The sequence below is a fragment of the Oryzias latipes genome, chromosome 2, assembly GCF_002234675.1.
Source record: "Oryzias latipes chromosome 2, ASM223467v1".
NCBI lineage: Eukaryota > Metazoa > Chordata > Actinopteri > Beloniformes > Adrianichthyidae > Oryzias > Oryzias latipes.
In genome coordinates, this window is record NC_019860.2 from 12145250 (window position 1) to 12164126 (window position 18877).

Below are 18877 nucleotides of genomic sequence, written 5' to 3' on the forward strand. Positions count from 1 at the left end.
TATTTTAAATTATTTTAATTAATCACTCCACTACAAAAACCATCAGGACACATGTCCCATAATGCATTGTTTTGTAGTCTCTAGTTTCCAGCTGTGTCCGGGTAGGTTTGCCCCTTGCTCCCACCCCTTTCTCGCGATATTTTTGTGATGATTGACAGTTGATGTTGGAGCAAAAACAAACATATATGTCTCACACCAGGTGATCTGCGCAGCGTTGAGTCCACCTGGGTGATCTCAAACACGCTTGTTGTGCATCTTGGCTGCACCTATTTGGTTTCACAAAGATAAATTTCCATCAGTTTTCTTTACTTATTTGTACTGTCATGACAGCGATGGTCCTGTCAGTTTACCTTCTTGTTGCATCTTCAAAAGTGCAGAATAAAATGTGACACTGCATTTGAAACAGCACATTGTAATTTCTGCATCTATTATTAAAGTATTTATTAGTAATACAGTGGAAATTAGTAGATTTGGTTAGAATGTTGATTTACGGTATGCGCCCCTAAATTTTCTGGTTGCGCCCCTAAATTTTTCAGTTAGGGGCCACTGTGCTCCTAGTGAAAAAAGTTAGTCTGGAGCCCTGGCATCAATGTGTAGTTTATCATCATGTGGCTTTGTGTACATGAAATAAAAGCTCAAGTTGTTTTCATAGTTGATTTCAGCTCATCATGTATGCTGGGTCTGGTGTCTTAACTTCTTGACAGCAGTTCATAGAGTTTTAATAGGTTCAGGAAAGTTAGTAAAGGAGCCTTTGGCAGAAAGATGCTACATCCTGTTGAAAAATAAAATCTACATCTCAACATAGCTTGTCAGCAGAGGAAGTGCTTCAGAATCTATTGCCTTCTACTAACTCAGACTGAAACAATTACATCACTGACAAGAGACTTCTCCCCTTTATGAGTTTTTATGTGTTTTTTTAGATGAAATCTTTGACTAAACCTTTTGTTACATTCTTTACAAGAAAAAGGCTTCTCTCCTGTATGAGTTCTCATGTGTGTTTTGAGATTAGATACACTACTAAAAGTTTTATCACATTCTTCACAAGAAAATGGCTTCTCTCCTGTATGAGTTCTTATGTGTTTTTTGAGACTAGATTTTTGACTAAAACTTGTATCACATTCTTCACAAGAAAAAGGCTTCTCACCTGTGTGAGTTCTCATGTGTATTTTAAGATTATAAATTCGATTAAACCTTGTATCACATTCTTTACAAGAAAAAGGTTTGTCTCCTGTGTGAGTTCTCATGTGTGATTTGAGACTAGATGTTCGACTAAAACTTGTTTCACATTCTCCACAAGAAAAAGGCTTCTCTCCTGTGTGGGTGCCAATGTGTCTTTTCAGATCAAATCTTTGACTAAAACTTGCATCACATTCTTTACAAGAAAAAGACTTCTCTCCTGTGTGAGTTCGCATGTGTCTTTTTTGACTAGCTCTTTGACTAAAACATGTATTACATTCCTTACAAGGAAAAGGTTTCTCTCCTGTGTGAGTTCTCATGTGAAGTCTGAACTGAGATGACCAACTAAAACCTTTACCACATTCTTTACAGACATAAGGTCCTTCATCAGAATTAGTTCTCATGTAGACAGACAAATTACTAACTATTCTCGAACTTTTACCAGACTTTTTATAGGAAAGTCTCTTCTTGCACGGGGGTTGTATGCATTGCTTATTCAAAGTCTCCTTGAGTTTTTTACTAACATCTGAGTCACGCTGATTATCTGACATGTGAGAGCTGTCCACATTTTTGTCATGACTTTTGTCTTTTTTATTCCTCTGATCTCTGTTCAGTGAGTCTGTCTCTCCATCTGTTGCTGATGATTCTTCATCCCGACTTCCTTCTTGATCCTGGTTATTACTTACAAAGCTTTGCTGACTGTTTAGACCTGCTGTATTGTGCTCATTTTCCTCATAGGTAGGAGTCTCCATCAAGTCATCAGTCTCCTGCTTCAGATTAAGCTGCTCTTCATCCCGATTGATGCAGAGCCATTCTTGCTCCTGTTTCAACTGTGGAGGGAGACCTTCTTGCTCCACGTCCATCTGTCGAGGTGCTGGTTCCCCCCATTCCTCTTCAAAGGGTGGAAGGTCTAGATCCTCCTGTTCCTCTTTAATCTGTGGAGGTTCTTGTTCCTTCTGTTCCACTCTGGGGTTCTGCTGGTTGCAGAGATCTACCTTTTCACTCACATAATAATGGGGGAGGACTGCAAGGACACAAACACAAAAATTAGGCATTTTATACTTTTTAAGAACTTTGTATTTCCTCATTAACAATAAAAATCTAAAACACATTCAGAAGTCATAAAGTTTAAATCTTTAATCAAAAAAATTGAATTTTTGTTCTCATTCAAAGTTACAACATTAAAAGGCATCATCTGGAACTGGAGGACACTATAGGTGGGTGTGCCTTTACTCTGTACCCTGGGAACAGTGGGGGGACTGTTTACTGGCAGGACTTGGGCCTGCGCTCTCTGGGCCCTATAATGGTACTTCCAACTCTGGCTGGTGTCAGATTGCTAAAGGAAGCAGATTCCCTTCATCTGTTTCTGTGCGTGGGTCTCTGTAGGTTCCTGGCTGCTACTACCAATTCGCTTTCTTTTGGGACTTAACGTAGGGGTAAGCATTTTATTTATTTATCCTATTTCTCTTCTATGTCTGTCTTTCTTTAGTCATCCTCCAACGTGTTTAACCCTTCTATTCTCGTACTTGTGTCCCCCATCACCACTGTCCTAATTTCCCTCTCTTTTGTCTGGTCCAAAAAGAAATGTTAATAAATATACTTTAAAATTATGTTTGATATATTGCGAGACCCAAAGAAAACGAGTGTTGTGATTCAACCTGGTGGTACCTGACTTACCAACCTCTTTGGTTGGTAGATCTACGATCTACACCTCAGAAAATTCTTTATTATTCATTATCCCCCATTTGTCTAACACAAGAGACACATTATCAGCCAATAATGGACAATATGAAGTCATGCCGATAATTCTGATAAAACAAATCCTAGATAAAATGGACCGATAACTAAAATCTTTAACTGTCGTCGCTTCCTCACTTACCACTCTGTATTTACTTGTGCCGGCAAGGTGTCTGCTTACCCCGCCCATTCTGCAAGCTTCTGTCGCATGCAAGTGACGTCACCTCTCAGCCCCTGCACCAGAAAGCTCTGTCTGCAACATGGTGCAGCACTCAACCATATGGGATTATTTCACCGTGTCTGAGAGCAACGACTCGCTTGCTATTTGCAAAATTTGTTCGATAGGAGTGCCACGAGGAGTGAAAAAAAGGTCAAGCTTTAACACCACAAATTTGATAAGCCATTTAAAAATTCACCAACGCGATCTGTGGAAAGAATATGAGGCTGCCGTTGCTAGCGCCAGCGCTCCTACAGGGAAAAAAAACAAACGGAAAGCCTCTGGGTAGATGACAATTGACAAAGCATTTGACAAGTGGAAAAAATTAAACAAGAATTACCAACGAGCTAAGGAGATAACAGTTAAAATTATGAACTTAATAGCATGTGCTGACAAGCCATTCTCTTTCGTGGAGAAGTTAAGTTTTCGGCAGCTGATAAACTATTTGGAGCCACGTTAAGAAATACCCAGCCGTCGTTTGACACCTGTTTACCTGAGTTGTTGCGACACACATTCATTCTTTACTAAATGATAAAAGCGCAAAATATGTCAGTCTTACAACGGCCATCTGATGTTAGCCAGGTTAGCATGCTTAGCATGACTGCTCAATGGCTAGTTGAACATTACAACATTCACACAGCCACAATCCACACAAAGGAACTTTCTGGATCCCACACTGCCCAAGCGATGCGCAGCGCTTTGAAAACATACTTCAGCACTGGAACATAGGAAAAGAGACTGTATGTTGTGCTGCGGGACAATCCACGCAATGTGATCAAAGCTATGGAGTTGTGTGGAGTGGCTAGCTTGGGATGCATGGCTCATACTTTACAGCGCACAGTGAATGAAGCTTTGCCAAGGCAAAGGAGTGTGTCAAACTGTATTGCAGTAGGGCAAAAAGAAGTTGGCCACTTCAGGCATTCACAAGTAGCCACTTCAACTTTAGCATAACACCTGCTCGACTCCAGCAAGATGTACCCACTCGGTGGAAAAGCTCATTTTACATGCTCAGGAGCCTATTGCAGAAAAAGAAAGCACTTGCAGTGTATGGAATTGATAATAACTTACCTGCAACACTGAGCCCAGTGCAATGGAGCCTGATTGAGAACATGCTTACAATTCTGGATCCCTGTTAACAGCTGACAAAAAACATCAGCAAAGCCAACGCTACAACCGCTGATGTGATTCCTGACAATCTCTTTGCCGAAAATTCCTTTTCAATTTATCCTAGGTGTGTGCCAATTTTGTTGAGGTTTCGGGTATGTGGCAGGGGTCAAATTTTCGATCAACGGATCTGTTAGAAACGAGAAACGTAATGAAGAAAAACAAAGCAGAAACACTATAGAGGTTTTTGCGGTTAGGATTTCCTCTGTATTTCAATGGAGCCTCTCTTTTACTATAGGCTGGTCATGTCTTTTTGGCTTCATACCCTTCCTTTGGGGGCTTTTTGGGGCAGTTTTGTGTTTTTGTCGTCATTTCTGCGATTACAACTTGGATGTTTTTGCGGTGATGTTGCGTGTGTTTGTGTGTTTTTTGTTGCGTTACACAACTGTCATGTCGTTTTGTGCTTTGGGCAACGTTTGATGTGATTTTTTGGCGTTATGACGCGTTTTTTTAACGTTTTGAAACATTTTAAGGGCCAGATGGTTAGCATTAACTGAGAAGGAGGAAGATCTGTTAAAAGATTTCCCTGAAACTCTGTGGTCTAAAGGACCCACAGATGTAGGTTTAATTAAAGGTGCTTTACCAGTTCAGATTAGACCAAAAACAGAATATAGACCATGTGTTCGACAGTACCCCTTTAAAACCAGATGCACAAAAAGGTATTAAACCAGTAATTAAAGATTTAATAGGTGCAGGAGTAATTATAAGTTGCAATAACTCCCCATGTAACACTCCTATATTTCCAGTGAAAAAACAGGCGCCCTCCACTGGTTGGAGGATGGTACAAGACTTACAGGCGGTGAACAATGCAGTTATTCAAAGAGTGTGCCAGACCCCTATACATTACTGAACTTGGAACTATAGGATGCAGCCGTCTTCACAGTTGTAGATATCAGTAATGCATTCTTTTCTGTGCCTGTCCACAAGGACAGCCAGTACTGGTTTGCGTTCACATATGACGGACAAAGGTACACTTACACCAGACTCCCCCAAGATTATTGCGAAAGCCTTACTATTTATTCTCAAATAATGATAGCGAGCATGGCAAAATCCCAACCTCCAGGGGGAAGTCAAATACTAATTTATGTGGATGATGGTCTGATATCATCACCAGACAAAAAAAACTTATATGAATGATTCAGTGGCACTGTTAAAACATTTAGCTGATGAAGGCCACAAAGTCAGTAAAAATAAATTACAGCTGTGCAGGGAACAGGTAAAATATCTTGGTCATATTTAAGCGCAGCAGGACGCACAATTATGGAAGAACGGAAAACTCCAATTCTGCAAGCACCAAAACCTCTCATGAAAAAGCAAATTCTGTCATTTTTAGGCCTGACAAATTATTGCAGGAACTGGGTACCAAACTATGCTGAAATAACGGCTCCCCTTCAAAGGTTGATGTATGAAGAAAATGAAAAATGAATCCCCCTGCAAACTGGACACAAGAAGCAGACACGGCCTTTTGTGATATAAAACGGGTTCTGGTGTCCAGCACAGCCTTAGCGTTACCTGATTATAGTAAACCCTTTGTACAAATGGTAGACTGCAAAGGTAATTTCATGACCTCAGTTTTAGTCCAACAACATGGAGACAAAATGAAACCAGTAGCTTATTTCTCTTCAAAATTAGTGTGGCATGTGTATTGCCGCATTGCGTTAGGACAGCAATTGCGGCATCAATGACAGTAGAAGTAAGTGCAACAATAGTACTATTCCACCCACTGACCCTTAACGTTTCACATGCAGTTTTAGCATTACTTTTACAGACGAACTTAACTTTTTTGTCGCCTGCGTGACTCTTATCCTGCATGGCCACAGTACTGTTCTAACCGCACCTCACGATAGAATGTTGCACCCCCTTGGACCCTGCTAAGTTGTTGCCACTTCCTTATGATGGAAGTGTGCATGATTGCCGAGAATTAGCAGAAAAAACAGCACAGAGCAGACATGACCTAATAGATCGACCACTGACGAAAGGTGAAATACTTTATGTAGGTGGTACTTCAAAGAAAAATGTGGAGATTGACAATGAAATACTTAAAGACAGGCAACAACAGAGTTGGGAACCTGAAAAAGAGCACTGGAAAAAAACATAACGCTAAACTCCTAAATGGTATATATGTATGACCAGACAACAAACCTATTTTAAATATATAAAAAAATCTTTATAAATGGGCAGCTATATTGACCAATGGGGTGACCCATGTGTCAACGGGAGGAATGATGGAACAGGTAAACATACGTTGGATTTAATTCTTATTCAACCAAATTTTATAGGAGCATGTAAGCACAATGCTCAGGGAAATCTTAGACCAAAACAAGGGAAGTTTCCAACTCCCCAATATCTGTTTCAGGTTATAAACATGGACTTGATAGAATTAAAAGGAAAAAAATACTGTCTGGTCATAATAGATGTATTCTTAAAATGGATTGAATTGTTCCCAACAAAACATCCTGGTGCAATAACAGTAGCCAAAGCATTATGAAAAGATATATTAACTCTGTATGGTATACCTGGGAAAAAAATAAATAAATAATAATTATTATTTATAGTGACAATGGGTCTCATTTTGTTAATCGAATCATAAAAAGGATAGGAACTATGTTTCACATTAACACAATAACAAAGAAGGATGCCCACTCCATCAGCCCTTTAATTAAGTGCTTGGAGGAATTACAAATTTGGATGGCTCTTAAATTTTCTCTCCCTCAATGAGGAAAAGACAGAGGTGATTGATTTGGTCCCAGTGTCAACAGTGAGTCACACCCCATTTCTCTGAGCTCTCTCACTCAATCTGTTACATCTACTGTCACAAACTTAGGAGTGAAGATGGACAATTGTTTTAATTTGGACAAGCAGATCAGTTCGGTGGTGAGATCCAGCTTCTTTCCGTTAAGGCAGCTTGCTAAAGTCAAATCGTTTTTTATCAAGAGAGCACTTTGAGACAGTAATCCACGTCTTTGTTACAACTCGGCTAGATTACTGTAACTCTCTTTACTTTGGTGCCCCTCACTCATCTTTGTCCCGTCTCCAACTGGTGCAGAACGCTGCTGAACGCTTGCTAACTGGAATGTGGAAGAGAGAGCATATATCACCAGTTCTGGCCACCTGTCCATTTTAGAGTTGGTTTTAAAATTCTTTTATTTGTTTTTAAGTAATTAAATGGTTTGGCTCCACCCTACCTCTCTGAGCTGCTACAGCTGCCTTCTCCTTCCAGCTCACTTAGATCAGCTGAAAAGCTGCTCCAGGATGTGCAAAGGACACAGCGGAAACTCAGAGGGGATAGAGCATTTGCCGTTGCTGGCCCCAGCTTGTGGAATGCACTCCCTATGCAGATTAGGAATGCCCGTTTGTTGAATGATTTTAAATTCAAATTAAAAACCCACTTTTTCTCCCTGGCATTTAACTCGGTGTGAGTTGATGTTTTTATTGGTTTTATTTATTTCATTGGTTTTATTTATTTTTAGTTAATTTATTGATTTTATGCTGTTTTAGTTTGTTGTTTTGTTTTATTCTGCGTTGTTAAGCCCTTTGGTCATCTCCTGATGTTTTAAGAGCGCTTTATAAATAAAGTTGACTTCACTTTACATTGACTTAAAGAATCCCTGTCCCTACCGCCCGCAGAGTGCTGGGTTAGTAGAAAGACTGAATGGTACAATTAAGAATGGGCTGAAGAAATGTATTGATGAAACTGGACTCAGTGCCCAGATTTAGTGAAACTGTACATAAAGTAACAATAAAGTAACACACACCGGGACGAATATTCGCCAGGCGTTATTCGCCAGCGTTTTTCGTCACGTTTTTTGTGTTCACACCCAGGCGATTTTCGCTGACGATGAGCCGAGCGAACATGCAGTTTCATTCCCTGAAATTACATGGCGCTTAATGTAAACAGAAATACTCCTGTACACAAGGTGGCGCTGCGCAACTTTGCGCTTCTTAAAGTCGCTTTTCACTCAGAAGAAGAGAGCAAGTATTTATGCACTTGTCAGAATCATACAAAGAAAACGTGAATATTTCAAGCACCAGTAGCTCCAACTGGTGCTTGGTTCGGGGATATTTTAGAATGTCCGTCATTATTTCTTCGCGGCAGTGTAGACGCTACTTGGCGTCTATCTTCTTCGCTGGTATGTGTGCTCAGCAAGGCAGTTTTGTGTTTGAGCGCCCCCAAGTTGTGTTTTACTGTAACTTCAGATGCTCCAGACACATGTACAAAAGCGCCATTCTCATTGGTCAAATAGATTTCGACGCGGCGCGTCAGACCAAAAAAACAAACCCGAGGCATTTTTTAAGAAGTGACGCTTTGACGCGTGGCGTTTTTTCACGTCGGTGTGCACACTCACATTGGTGCCCTTTGTTTAGTCACGAGGGGTTAAACGTCGGCGAAAATCGCGTGCGAAATTCGTCCCGGTGTGAACAGGCCTTTACCAGTACCATAAGGCCTAACACCTTATGAGACCCTTTTTGAAAGACCTTACAGGTTACCACAGTTTGAAAACCAATGGGAGACTAATGAAGAAGCATACCTGGCTGACTATATGAGGGCAATTTTAGAGAAACAAAGAGAAATCTTGACTGATGAAAAACCTTTTGCCCCTCAGCAGGAAAACCAGCTTTTAGAACCAGGGGCCTCATTTATAAAACTTTGCGTAGGATTTGCGTCAGAAATGGCGTACGGATGAAACATAGGACGTGCGTACGCAAAGAAATATTCGGATTTATAAAACCGTGCGCACGCACATCCTACGCATCTTTCCCTTAATAAATCACAACCGATTCTAAATGCAGCGCAGCTTTTTGCGGCTTCATGACACGCCCATATTTGTCCATAAATAGTCCGTGAAACGCCCACAAATGAATATTCATTGATTGCGGAACCATGGCAAACACCGAGAGGAAATCAAAAAAACGTAACTTCACTCAATGTGAAGTAAAAGTTATCGTTGGCGAGGTGGAAAAGAGGAGAAAAGTGTTGTTTGGAGGGCACAGTGTGGACATTACTAATGCCAAAAAGGCACGTGAGCGGCAAACGGTGGCGGACGCCGTAAATGCTGTAGCCTCACAACCATTCGAGGTTGTGAGGCTACAGCGCTCCATCGGGGGGGGGGGGGGGGGGGGGGGGGGGGGGAGAGAGACGACGACGACACCGGAGCGCCAGATGCATGCGCCGGGGGGACCGGAGCGCCAGATGCACCGGGTGACACGCGTGGTTCCTCCGAGTGCTCCTCTGTAACGCCGGGCCCAAAAGCCCGCAGAGGTCCAACAGGACGGCTGGAGGAAGTCAGAACCGGCTCATAAGCCACTCGTCCTCATTTGCCAGCACGTCTTCTTGCTGTCTAAAAATGCGTTCACTCCGAATTCTTCCATTTGCCACATCTTCTAAGAGCGTAAGATCAGCCATTGTGCGTCATTACGCATTGTGATGGGGCATTTTATGAGCTACAGATGGATGTCGGTAATAATCCACGTGGAAATGGGAAATTGATCTGCGCAAATGTAATTTCTTGTTGCTTTCTGAATGGTTGAGACATACGCCATACATTGTTTTATCAAAAATAAAACAAACTAAAGGCATATGCATGAATACCATACTTCCATAGCTTATGAAGAAATGTTTTAATATGAAAACAACTTTCCCCAGTGGATAATTAGTACGTCCGTCCGCACGCCCACACCTTTGTCTGCTCCTCCAGACGGACACACTGACGAGAATATCAGTTTTGTACATTATTTTGTTCTGTTAACTATATTATTTATGAGGATGAATTGCACAACATGCCAATATTGCAGAACATATTTCACTTTTCTTTTTCCAAATAAGTGTTCATTTGAATTTCTGTTGTAATTTTCGTTAGATTGTTTTGTTTGTTTCACTGCTGATCGGTCCAACGGGTGTTCGTGTAGGCTGTTAATTGTAAGTCTTGCTTTGTGAAGTCTTCATGTTATTTCTGAGAGGCAGGATTGTCATTTTCACTTTCACGTGTTTCTTCCATCTGCCGACGGCGTCGCCGTTTCTCATTTCACCCGTTTTTGTGCGTACGCCTGGGTCAGAGCTTGCGTGGAGGACCGCACATTTTCCCGTCAAGTTTGCTTTTTATAAATCTCAACTATTGCGTAGAGAGTGGCGTACGCCTTCTTTTGTGCGTACGCAACGTTTATAAATGAGGCCCCAGGTGATTGGGTGCTGATGGGAAGCATCAAGGAAAAACACTGGTATTCACCCAGGTGGGAGGGGCCATACCAGGCACTGATGACCACTCCTACTACAATCAAATTCACTGAAAGATCCACTTGGATTCACCTGATATATTGTATATATTATAAAAAGGTCATCTCGACTGGAAACTCCAAGGTGGAAGGTGAGCTAAAGTCTGATAATAGGGTGGACTCAGACGTTTAGAGTCTGGGTAGACCCGAAAGTCAGTGAAGCCCCCTGTAAACCCACCGACCCATTTAGACGAAAGAAAAAAACAAAACAAAAAACAGTTGGTCGAGATGGTAAACCAAGGTTTTCAAATTTGTGTGAATTGTATTGTTGTTGTGATTGTAACCATTGTAATAGCGTGACTTATCTGGCAGTACTGGCGCCCCCCTGGGTATGAAAATGGAACAACCCTTTCAACTGAGAGGAGGACTGCAAGTCCACCCACTCATGTTTGCCCAAAAAGACGAATGGCTAAAGAAAACCCACTAAACCCAGAGAATGCTACTACTATTTTTAACTTACAACTCTCGAAACCGAATTCTGTTACCTTTTTCTGTGTATCCTATATCGGTTGATGTTTTGGTTGCTAAAATGTCTAGTACTTATCCTCACAGATGGAGACCTCACCATAAGCGAGAAGTGTGGCTGACAGAAACTGACCCTACTGACATAGACGCCATAGGGGTTCCTCGTGGAGTACCAGATGAATGTATATTGATTAATCAGCTGGGAATCTTCACTCTTTTGGTGGTGTACGATTGACAAAAGCGTGGACGGGATCAACTACATCCACTACAACGTACAAAAAATTGGGTAACTGGACACGAAAAGGGTTTGAAGCTGTGCATGAACAGCTTTCTGTTACATCTATTATGGCACTCCAGAACAGGATCGCCCTCGACATGCTGATGGCTGAAAAGGGTGGCGTGTGCACCATGTTCAGTGAACATTGTTGCACGTTCATTCCTAACAACACTGCTGCAGACAGCAGTCTCACCAAGGCCATAGAGGGCCTTCGCACTCTCAATGGTGGAATGAAGGACCATTCTGGTGTTGATACCACCTTGTGGGACTCCTGGCTGGGTGTGTTTGGGAAGTACAGCTTACTGTTAGCTTCCACTTTGGTGTCCAAGCTATATTTATGGCCATCTTGACCTTGTGTTGATGCTGTTGTATTCCTTGCCTGCGTTCTTTGTGCAATCGTCTCATCTCCACAGCTATTACACCTGGAGAGACCCAGCTGCGTCCCCTCTGTGTAAGTGTCTCCAAGACACACCTAGACAGCCTCTAAACCTAAATCCAATAGGAGTGGGCCAAAATATATCGATATGTATCGAATTACATAAATGCCAAAAATTGAAAGGGCGTAAAGACAACTAAGCGGGCGTATTTAGAAACTGAGTGAGTGAACCTTAAAACTGTGATGGCGCAATTCTAACCAAGCGACCCCGTTTTTTACAACTGAACGGCTGAAATCCTAACTGAGCAGTGATCCTGCTCGGTCAGTTCTCTTTTGCGCCCTCACCTGGATTTACGCTCAGTGTTAAGGGGGCGTTTTTGTCACTTGGGGGCGGTATTCAGTGGTGTGTTTGTCACATAGGGGCAGGAACCTTTCTGGTTGATCTGATTGGCTGAAATTTGCATGCCAAGCAGTGGGGCGGGACTTTAATTTTGGGGCTTTAATAGAAATCGAACAGCGGCTGTAGCGTGGATTAAAAGCATTAAAACGGTAACAAATGCAGTGAATTTCACATGAGAAAAACATACAGAACAGAAAAACCCGCTGCACTTTCTTACCTTAGTTTTGGGTCGTTGGTTAATGTTTTAATCCACGTTACATCCGCGTTTTTTTTTCTATGATTGCCTCTAACAGGGGGGGACAAACAAGTTTGACACAAAGAGCCGACATCTCTAACTCTGATAGTCAAAGAGCCACACCACACACTGACCTGCCAGACAGACACACAATTAAAGCCATGTTATTTCCCATAACCCCTCCTCTCCTTAAAATACAACAGCACTGGATTAAACAGCGCCGTTTCAGTTCTCAGTGTTTTTTCTGTATTTAACATTAACACACATACCGGTGAAACGTGCATGCTGGTGTGTGTTTAAAAAAGGCAGCGAGCGCAAAACTGAGTTGGTTGTGATTTATTTTTTCAGTCATCAATCAGCATTTATAATCCATCAAAGTCCTCATCTTCTGTATCTAAAACAGCTGGACTACATCTCTATCAAACATGCCAGCTTCCCTTTCCTCATCATCAGAGTCCGTCTCTTTGCTATACGGATCCAAAGAACAGTGAAAGCAGACACCTCAGGCCAAGTTTAAGTCCTGCAGTCCCAAATTAACTTGCCGGCGCTGCGTCCCGGTGAGGGGGGAGGAGGATGGCTCTTTTCACGGTCATCTGCTGGAAGTTGCAGCGCTCAGCCTCGAGTCGATCTTCCAACACAGGCCTTTCCTTTTCCGCGGAAACTCAGCTGCTGCTGCGTGTTCTTGTCTTGTCGGAGTTGGTTTTCCAGCGTCCTCACTTCCGAACCATGGATTCATTATTTTAAATTCTCTGGCAGTTGAGGTTCGATAAGTTAGAAAGATCTTCACAGATTCGGATTTCCTGCTTCAATAACTCTTCTGATCAACGTTCAAATGTGTCAACAAGTATCTCAATCCTTTTGCATTAACACAGAGAGTGAACCACAAATGCATTTCTGAAGAAAAAAGATCGTTTTTTGCCTTTTAATCAGAATTGTTCGCTTTAAGCTGTGAATGCAGACATGCAGCAGCCGGCTGCCAAGGGACCGTCAACAAAGTGCAACCTCTGTGAACTGTGAAACACCACTGTATAAAAATCAATAATCTTACAAAAAAATCATAAAATGATCATAAAGCATATTATTGTTACAATACATATTTTGTAGGAAAGTCCATCTTCATTTTATCTTGTTGCATATACTTTTTCAAACTTTAATAAATATGAATCATGACTAAAGTTATCAGTAACTTGACATGACCTTATTGTCATACTAAAATAAAGAATGTCAATAGTTCACTTTGTTTATTTATAGGAATTTTTCATATTTACAAATGGATCAGATGTGGTCAAAAATCCTCAATAGCTCTGAAGATGCCAGAATTTTTTTTTTTGCATAATCTTTATTTTAGTAGGAAGATATAACATAATAAAATAAAATAAGGTCATGATTAGTCAGTACAGGAAGTTTTGTGTCAGTAACTACAGCATGTGACATAATCTTTGTTGCAGTAGGACAATAAGGTCATGATTAGTCAGTACAGGAGGTTTGGTGACAGAAGCTTTAGTATCTTCAGAGCTATGGTGCATTTATGTTATGATTCATGTCTCTATAAAATTTTAACTTTAACTTTCTAACAAAATTTAGTATAATAAATAATAATGTAGCATGACTATGCTGACGAGTCTTCATTACCAGTTCATATAAATATAGACATTTATTCACTTTTTAAAAGTTCACTGATTTTTACACAATGGTGTTTCACAGAGGTTGCACTTTTTTGACGCTCCCTTGGCAGCCGGCTCGCTGCTCTGTTTGCATTCACAGCTTGAAACGAACAATTCTGATTAAAAGGCAATAAAAACGAACTTTTTTCTTTAAAAATGCTTTTGTAGTTCACTCTCTGTGTTAATACAACATTAGTGAGATACTTGCTGACACATTTAAACGTTTATCAGAAGAGTTATTGAAGCAGGAAGTCCGAATCTGTGAAGATCTAATTTAACCGAACTGCAGCTGCTCTATTCCCGTGGTCCTCCGCGTAGCTGATAGCTGCAGTTTAAACTATGCCTCATAATCGTGTCTCTTTGCATTTCCAGGGTTTCCAAACAAAGTTGTTCTGCATTATTCACATATCTGCTCCTTTGTACTATGGGGGGGGGGGTCTTCTTTCACGGCCTTATGGTTGTGAAAGTACTGAATATAGAAAATATGATAAAAGGCAGAGAGCCGCACGCAGCTCAAGAGCCGCCTGTTAACCCCCCCCCCGCACTGAAAAATGAAGGTCCCGCCCCTCTGCCTCGCAGATAGGCCATGCAAATTTCAGCCAATCAGATCAACCAGAAAGGTTCCTGCCCCAAAAGTGACAAAAACGCCCCCTTAACACTGAGCGTAAATCCACATGAGCGCGCAAAAAGGAATTGACCGCGCAAGATCACTTCAGGGTTAGAATTGCGCCTGCGCGGTTTTAAGGTTCACTCACTCAGTTCCTAAATACGCCTGCTTAGTTGTCTTTACGCCCTTTCAGTTTATGGCAGATTTGTAATTCCATAATATGGTGATATATCGTGATATTTAGTCCCGTGATTGATTCTCGATGCATTTTGATCAAGTATTTGATCAAGTATTTTTATCTACACTTGAAGACTCTGTAAAACGTTATATTAATAATCCTTTGGTAAGACGATTCTTCTTTTTTTTTCTGCTTTAAACTTGTTCTGTACAACAACTGAGCAAACAGATTAGACCTGTAGGCCTTTTGTGTTGGACAGGTTCTACTATCACAAAAAGAGGTTATGTATCTTTGAAAAGCCAGAGTGTAAATTTGTATAAACTCCTTTTTGTTTTTTTTATTTATTTGTTACATTTAGTGTGTGTGGGGATGGAGAGGGGAAGAATGTGAGGGGGTGGGGGTGGGGGTGGAAGAGAATAAAAGGAAGAGAGATGGAGAATGTGGGGGATACAAGCACTGATTTGAATAAGTTATTATATTAAGCTGTGTAACAATTATACCAGATCTGCTGGAAAGACAAACATTACATCCAAAGGTGATATTCTGACAAGAAAATAGGCAAAAGATATCTGTCCATCAATACACTGTGGGTTATTAGCCAGGCGTAGTCCTGCAGGACAGGCGCGCTTAGCCGTACCAGGCGGCAACCATGTGGACCACGGGGCGCGGGCCAAGGATGAAGCCAGGGCCCCGAGAACCCATGAGCCACCCACCACACAGCCGACGCCCCATCTCCGCAAGCCAGGCCCGGCACCCAACTCAAGCAACCCAGAGATCACCGTGGAACCACAGCTCCACCCCCCCACACCCCCCCACTACTCTACAACCCTCCTCACCCGCCATATTATCCGACCCCTCCTCCCATACCCCTCCTAATGCCCTCCCCACTCTGCAATGCGGAGGGAGAGCCGCAGAGGATCCCGGTGAGCCAGCCCCCAGCTCTGCCCCACCCATGCACTCTCGCACAGATGCCCCCCACCCCCCGTCGCCACACAGCAACCCCTTCTGGCCGATCGACCCCCCAGCCCCGCACGCCGGACCACCACTGCAGCCGACAGGATACCCACAAGCCTGGCCGCCCTGAGAGGACCAGGCGGGCGAAGACCAGCCGCCCCTCACCGACCCGACCGATGTATGGTGGTGTGGGTGAACTGTGTGTGTAAAAAAGACTTGACTGACAGGTAGATTGGCCAATCGTACATCCTCTGATGCATACGTCACTGCACATGCTTGTTTAAAAACACTGAGCGCAAACTCTCTGTCATGAGAAAGTCTCTTCTGTCCTGCAGCACGTCAAGTCCCCGGCAGAAGACCACTCCGGACAACCGAAGTGTTTATTGAAGCCGCCCCGCGTGTCCTCCTGCTATCAGCTCTGCAGTTCTCGCCCGATAAATACGAGCTCATTAAGGAAGCTGTTTTTTACGTGGCACGCGCTTCGAACGGAGCCAGCAGCGCCTTTGAAATGCCATGATGCTCCCCGCATTGCACAGTTTACAGCAGAGCATGACAAATGATAGTCGCTGCTTTCTGTCTTTGTGATAAAACGCCTAATCTGTTAATACAAAAGTATCTTTGTGTAGTCGTACTGTGTAGTTCTTAATTATCAGTGTATAAAGAACAATGTTCAAATAAACATGTTACTAATAAACATAACTAACAAACATTTACTAATAGTGTTTTTATATATATATATATATATCTTCTTCCACTTTCGGCTTCTCCCATCAGGGGTCGCCACAGCGAACGAGTCGCATGGTAGATTTGGCAATGTTTTACGCCGGATGCCCTTCCTGACGCAACCTTCTCAAACCGGGCTTGGAACCGGCAGAGGTAGAGAAGGGAACAGGGAGCAGCCCGGAGTCGAACCCTGGTTTCACGAACGGAAGGCGCCGCAAACCAGCACGAGCTAAACCGGCTCCATATATATATATATATATATATATATATATATATATATATATATATATATATATATATATATATATACACACACACACATACATACATACATACATATTTTATAGGTAGATCTTCAAGGCATTGTCGATTCAAAAGTAGCTCACACGGCAAAAAAGTGTGAGCACCCCTGCACTAAGCCTTAAACTGAATGTCAAAGAATCAAAGGCAACTCCAAATACTAGGGGTGCTCCGATCAGGATTTTTAGGGCCGATCACCGATCCCCGATTGCTGGAAGCTGTATCACCCGATACTGATACCGATCACCGATTACAGGGTCTATTTGAAGCCTTCTATTTATCATGTAGCATAATTTTTTAAACAATATTTAACAACAATGCACATTAAGTATTACAATTAAGAGAAGACAACGCATCATGAATTGACAACTGTGTATTTATTTGGAAGCAACATTTCCAACAAATTAACTTAGCAGCATGTGTTTGGTTATTAGGAACAACTTAGGACTTGACTAATACAACTTTCCTGGAGAATATATAAATAAAATAAGATAAGACATAACATCTGAGTCTTTAAATTTAGCTTTAGGCTACTTTTAAAACTGCAACAAAAAAGGCTATAGCCAAAATATTGTTTTAAGTCAGTCAGACATTGGTTATTGAAATATTTACGCCCTGGCAGAGTGCAACATGAATCTAAATAGGACATGAGTCGCTGGAACCCTTCGTCTTCCACAACAGACAGAGGCTGGTGATCTAGGCAAATGAATTCCATTATTTTGTCTGATATCTCTTTATGCTTCTTACTGTCCCTGCTGTAGGGTTGCTTTCTTTGAAATGTCTCTGTTACTGACAGCTGAGTGAGTGGCGCTTAAGTTGCTGAACTGTCTCGCTCTCTCTTTGCGCTAGCTAACTTTGAAAACTGCTCATATTCCTTTACGTTACTAACCTTCAAATGTCTGATGAGGTTGGTGGTGTTAAAATGTTTTGCGTGCTTTCCGCCTCATGGGATTTGCTTGGTACACACGTTGCAGATTGCTAATGTATTATCTTTTTCGCACACCACGTAGAATTGCCAGACCGGTGAAGCCATTTTTAGCAGCGCGTAAAAAAATCGTCTCGCGAGTTTTGCGTCATCTGATCGGCTTTTCTGGATCGGCCTTTATAGAGACGGCCGATCAAACATCCAAAAGCTATAATCGGCCGATTATGATCGGCGACCGATCAATCGGAGCACCCTTACCAAATACCTGAATCTCAGACTCAAATGCAGTATAATGTCAAAGTACTTAATTTTGTTTCTCTTTACAACACTGTAAGCAGTAAGTATATTTCTAGTCAAAAGCTAAATGATCTCAGTAATTTAGTTTTATTTAATTTTTCAATTATTTAATTTAATTAAATAACTTAAGTAACTAAAAAGTAAATGTAACTTTGCAACTTTAAACAAGTTACTCTGCAAATCTGAACAACTAAACTCAACTTTATTTATATAGCACTTTCATACAACAGTAGTTGAGACAAAGTGCTGAACACAATAGTAAGAGACAAACATTAAAACATGTTAAGGGGGGAAGAAACACAGAGGGAGATAAAACTATAGAAAACAGTAAACAGTTAGAAAAACAGTGGTCTCATACTGGGTTAAAAGCCAGGGCATAAAAAAGGGGTTCTAAACGGGTTTTAAAAATGGACAGTGAAGGGGCTTCTCTAATGGCCAGCGGCAAAGTATTTCACAGCTTTGGAGCGGCTACAGCAGAAGCTCTGTCCCCTCTGAGCTTCCGTCTGGACCTCGGTACCTCCAGAAGCATCTGATCATCTGATCTAAGGGCACCGGGCCAGCGAATAGGGAGAAAGAACCTCAGAGAGGTACAGCGGGGCAAGACCGTGTAAAGATTTAAAAACAAGTAAAAGAATCTTAAAATGAATTCTAAAATGCACAGGCAGCCAGTGAAGCGATGGTAGGATCGGCGTGATGTGGTCTCTCTTGCGTGCTCCAACCATAAGACGAGCAGCTGCATTTTGAACACGGAGACGCAAGAGAGACGACTGGCTGAGTCCAAGATAAAGAGAGTTGCAGTAATCCAGCCGGGACGTAATGAAAGCATGGATTACTGTTTCAAAGTGTACAGGTGTTAAAAAAGGTTTTACCTTAGCCAGTTGACGAAGGCTTAAAAAGATTAACGTCACTACA

At 41.9% G+C, this 18877-nt stretch overlaps 1 protein-coding gene across 1 annotated transcript in view; it reads right to left on the bottom strand.

Annotated features, from left to right (window-relative positions):
- Positions 1 to 486: 486 nt before the first annotated feature.
- The window catches only part of LOC105358171 (gastrula zinc finger protein XlCGF57.1-like), a 39340-nt gene continuing 20949 nt past the window's right edge, over positions 487 to 18877 (bottom strand). Inside the window, exon 2 of the mRNA XM_023964686.1 lies at positions 487 to 2200. Within this exon, the coding sequence (XP_023820454.1) occupies positions 852 to 2200 (1349 nt within the window). The 3' untranslated portion in view covers positions 487 to 851. The remainder of the gene's footprint in view (positions 2201 to 18877) is intronic.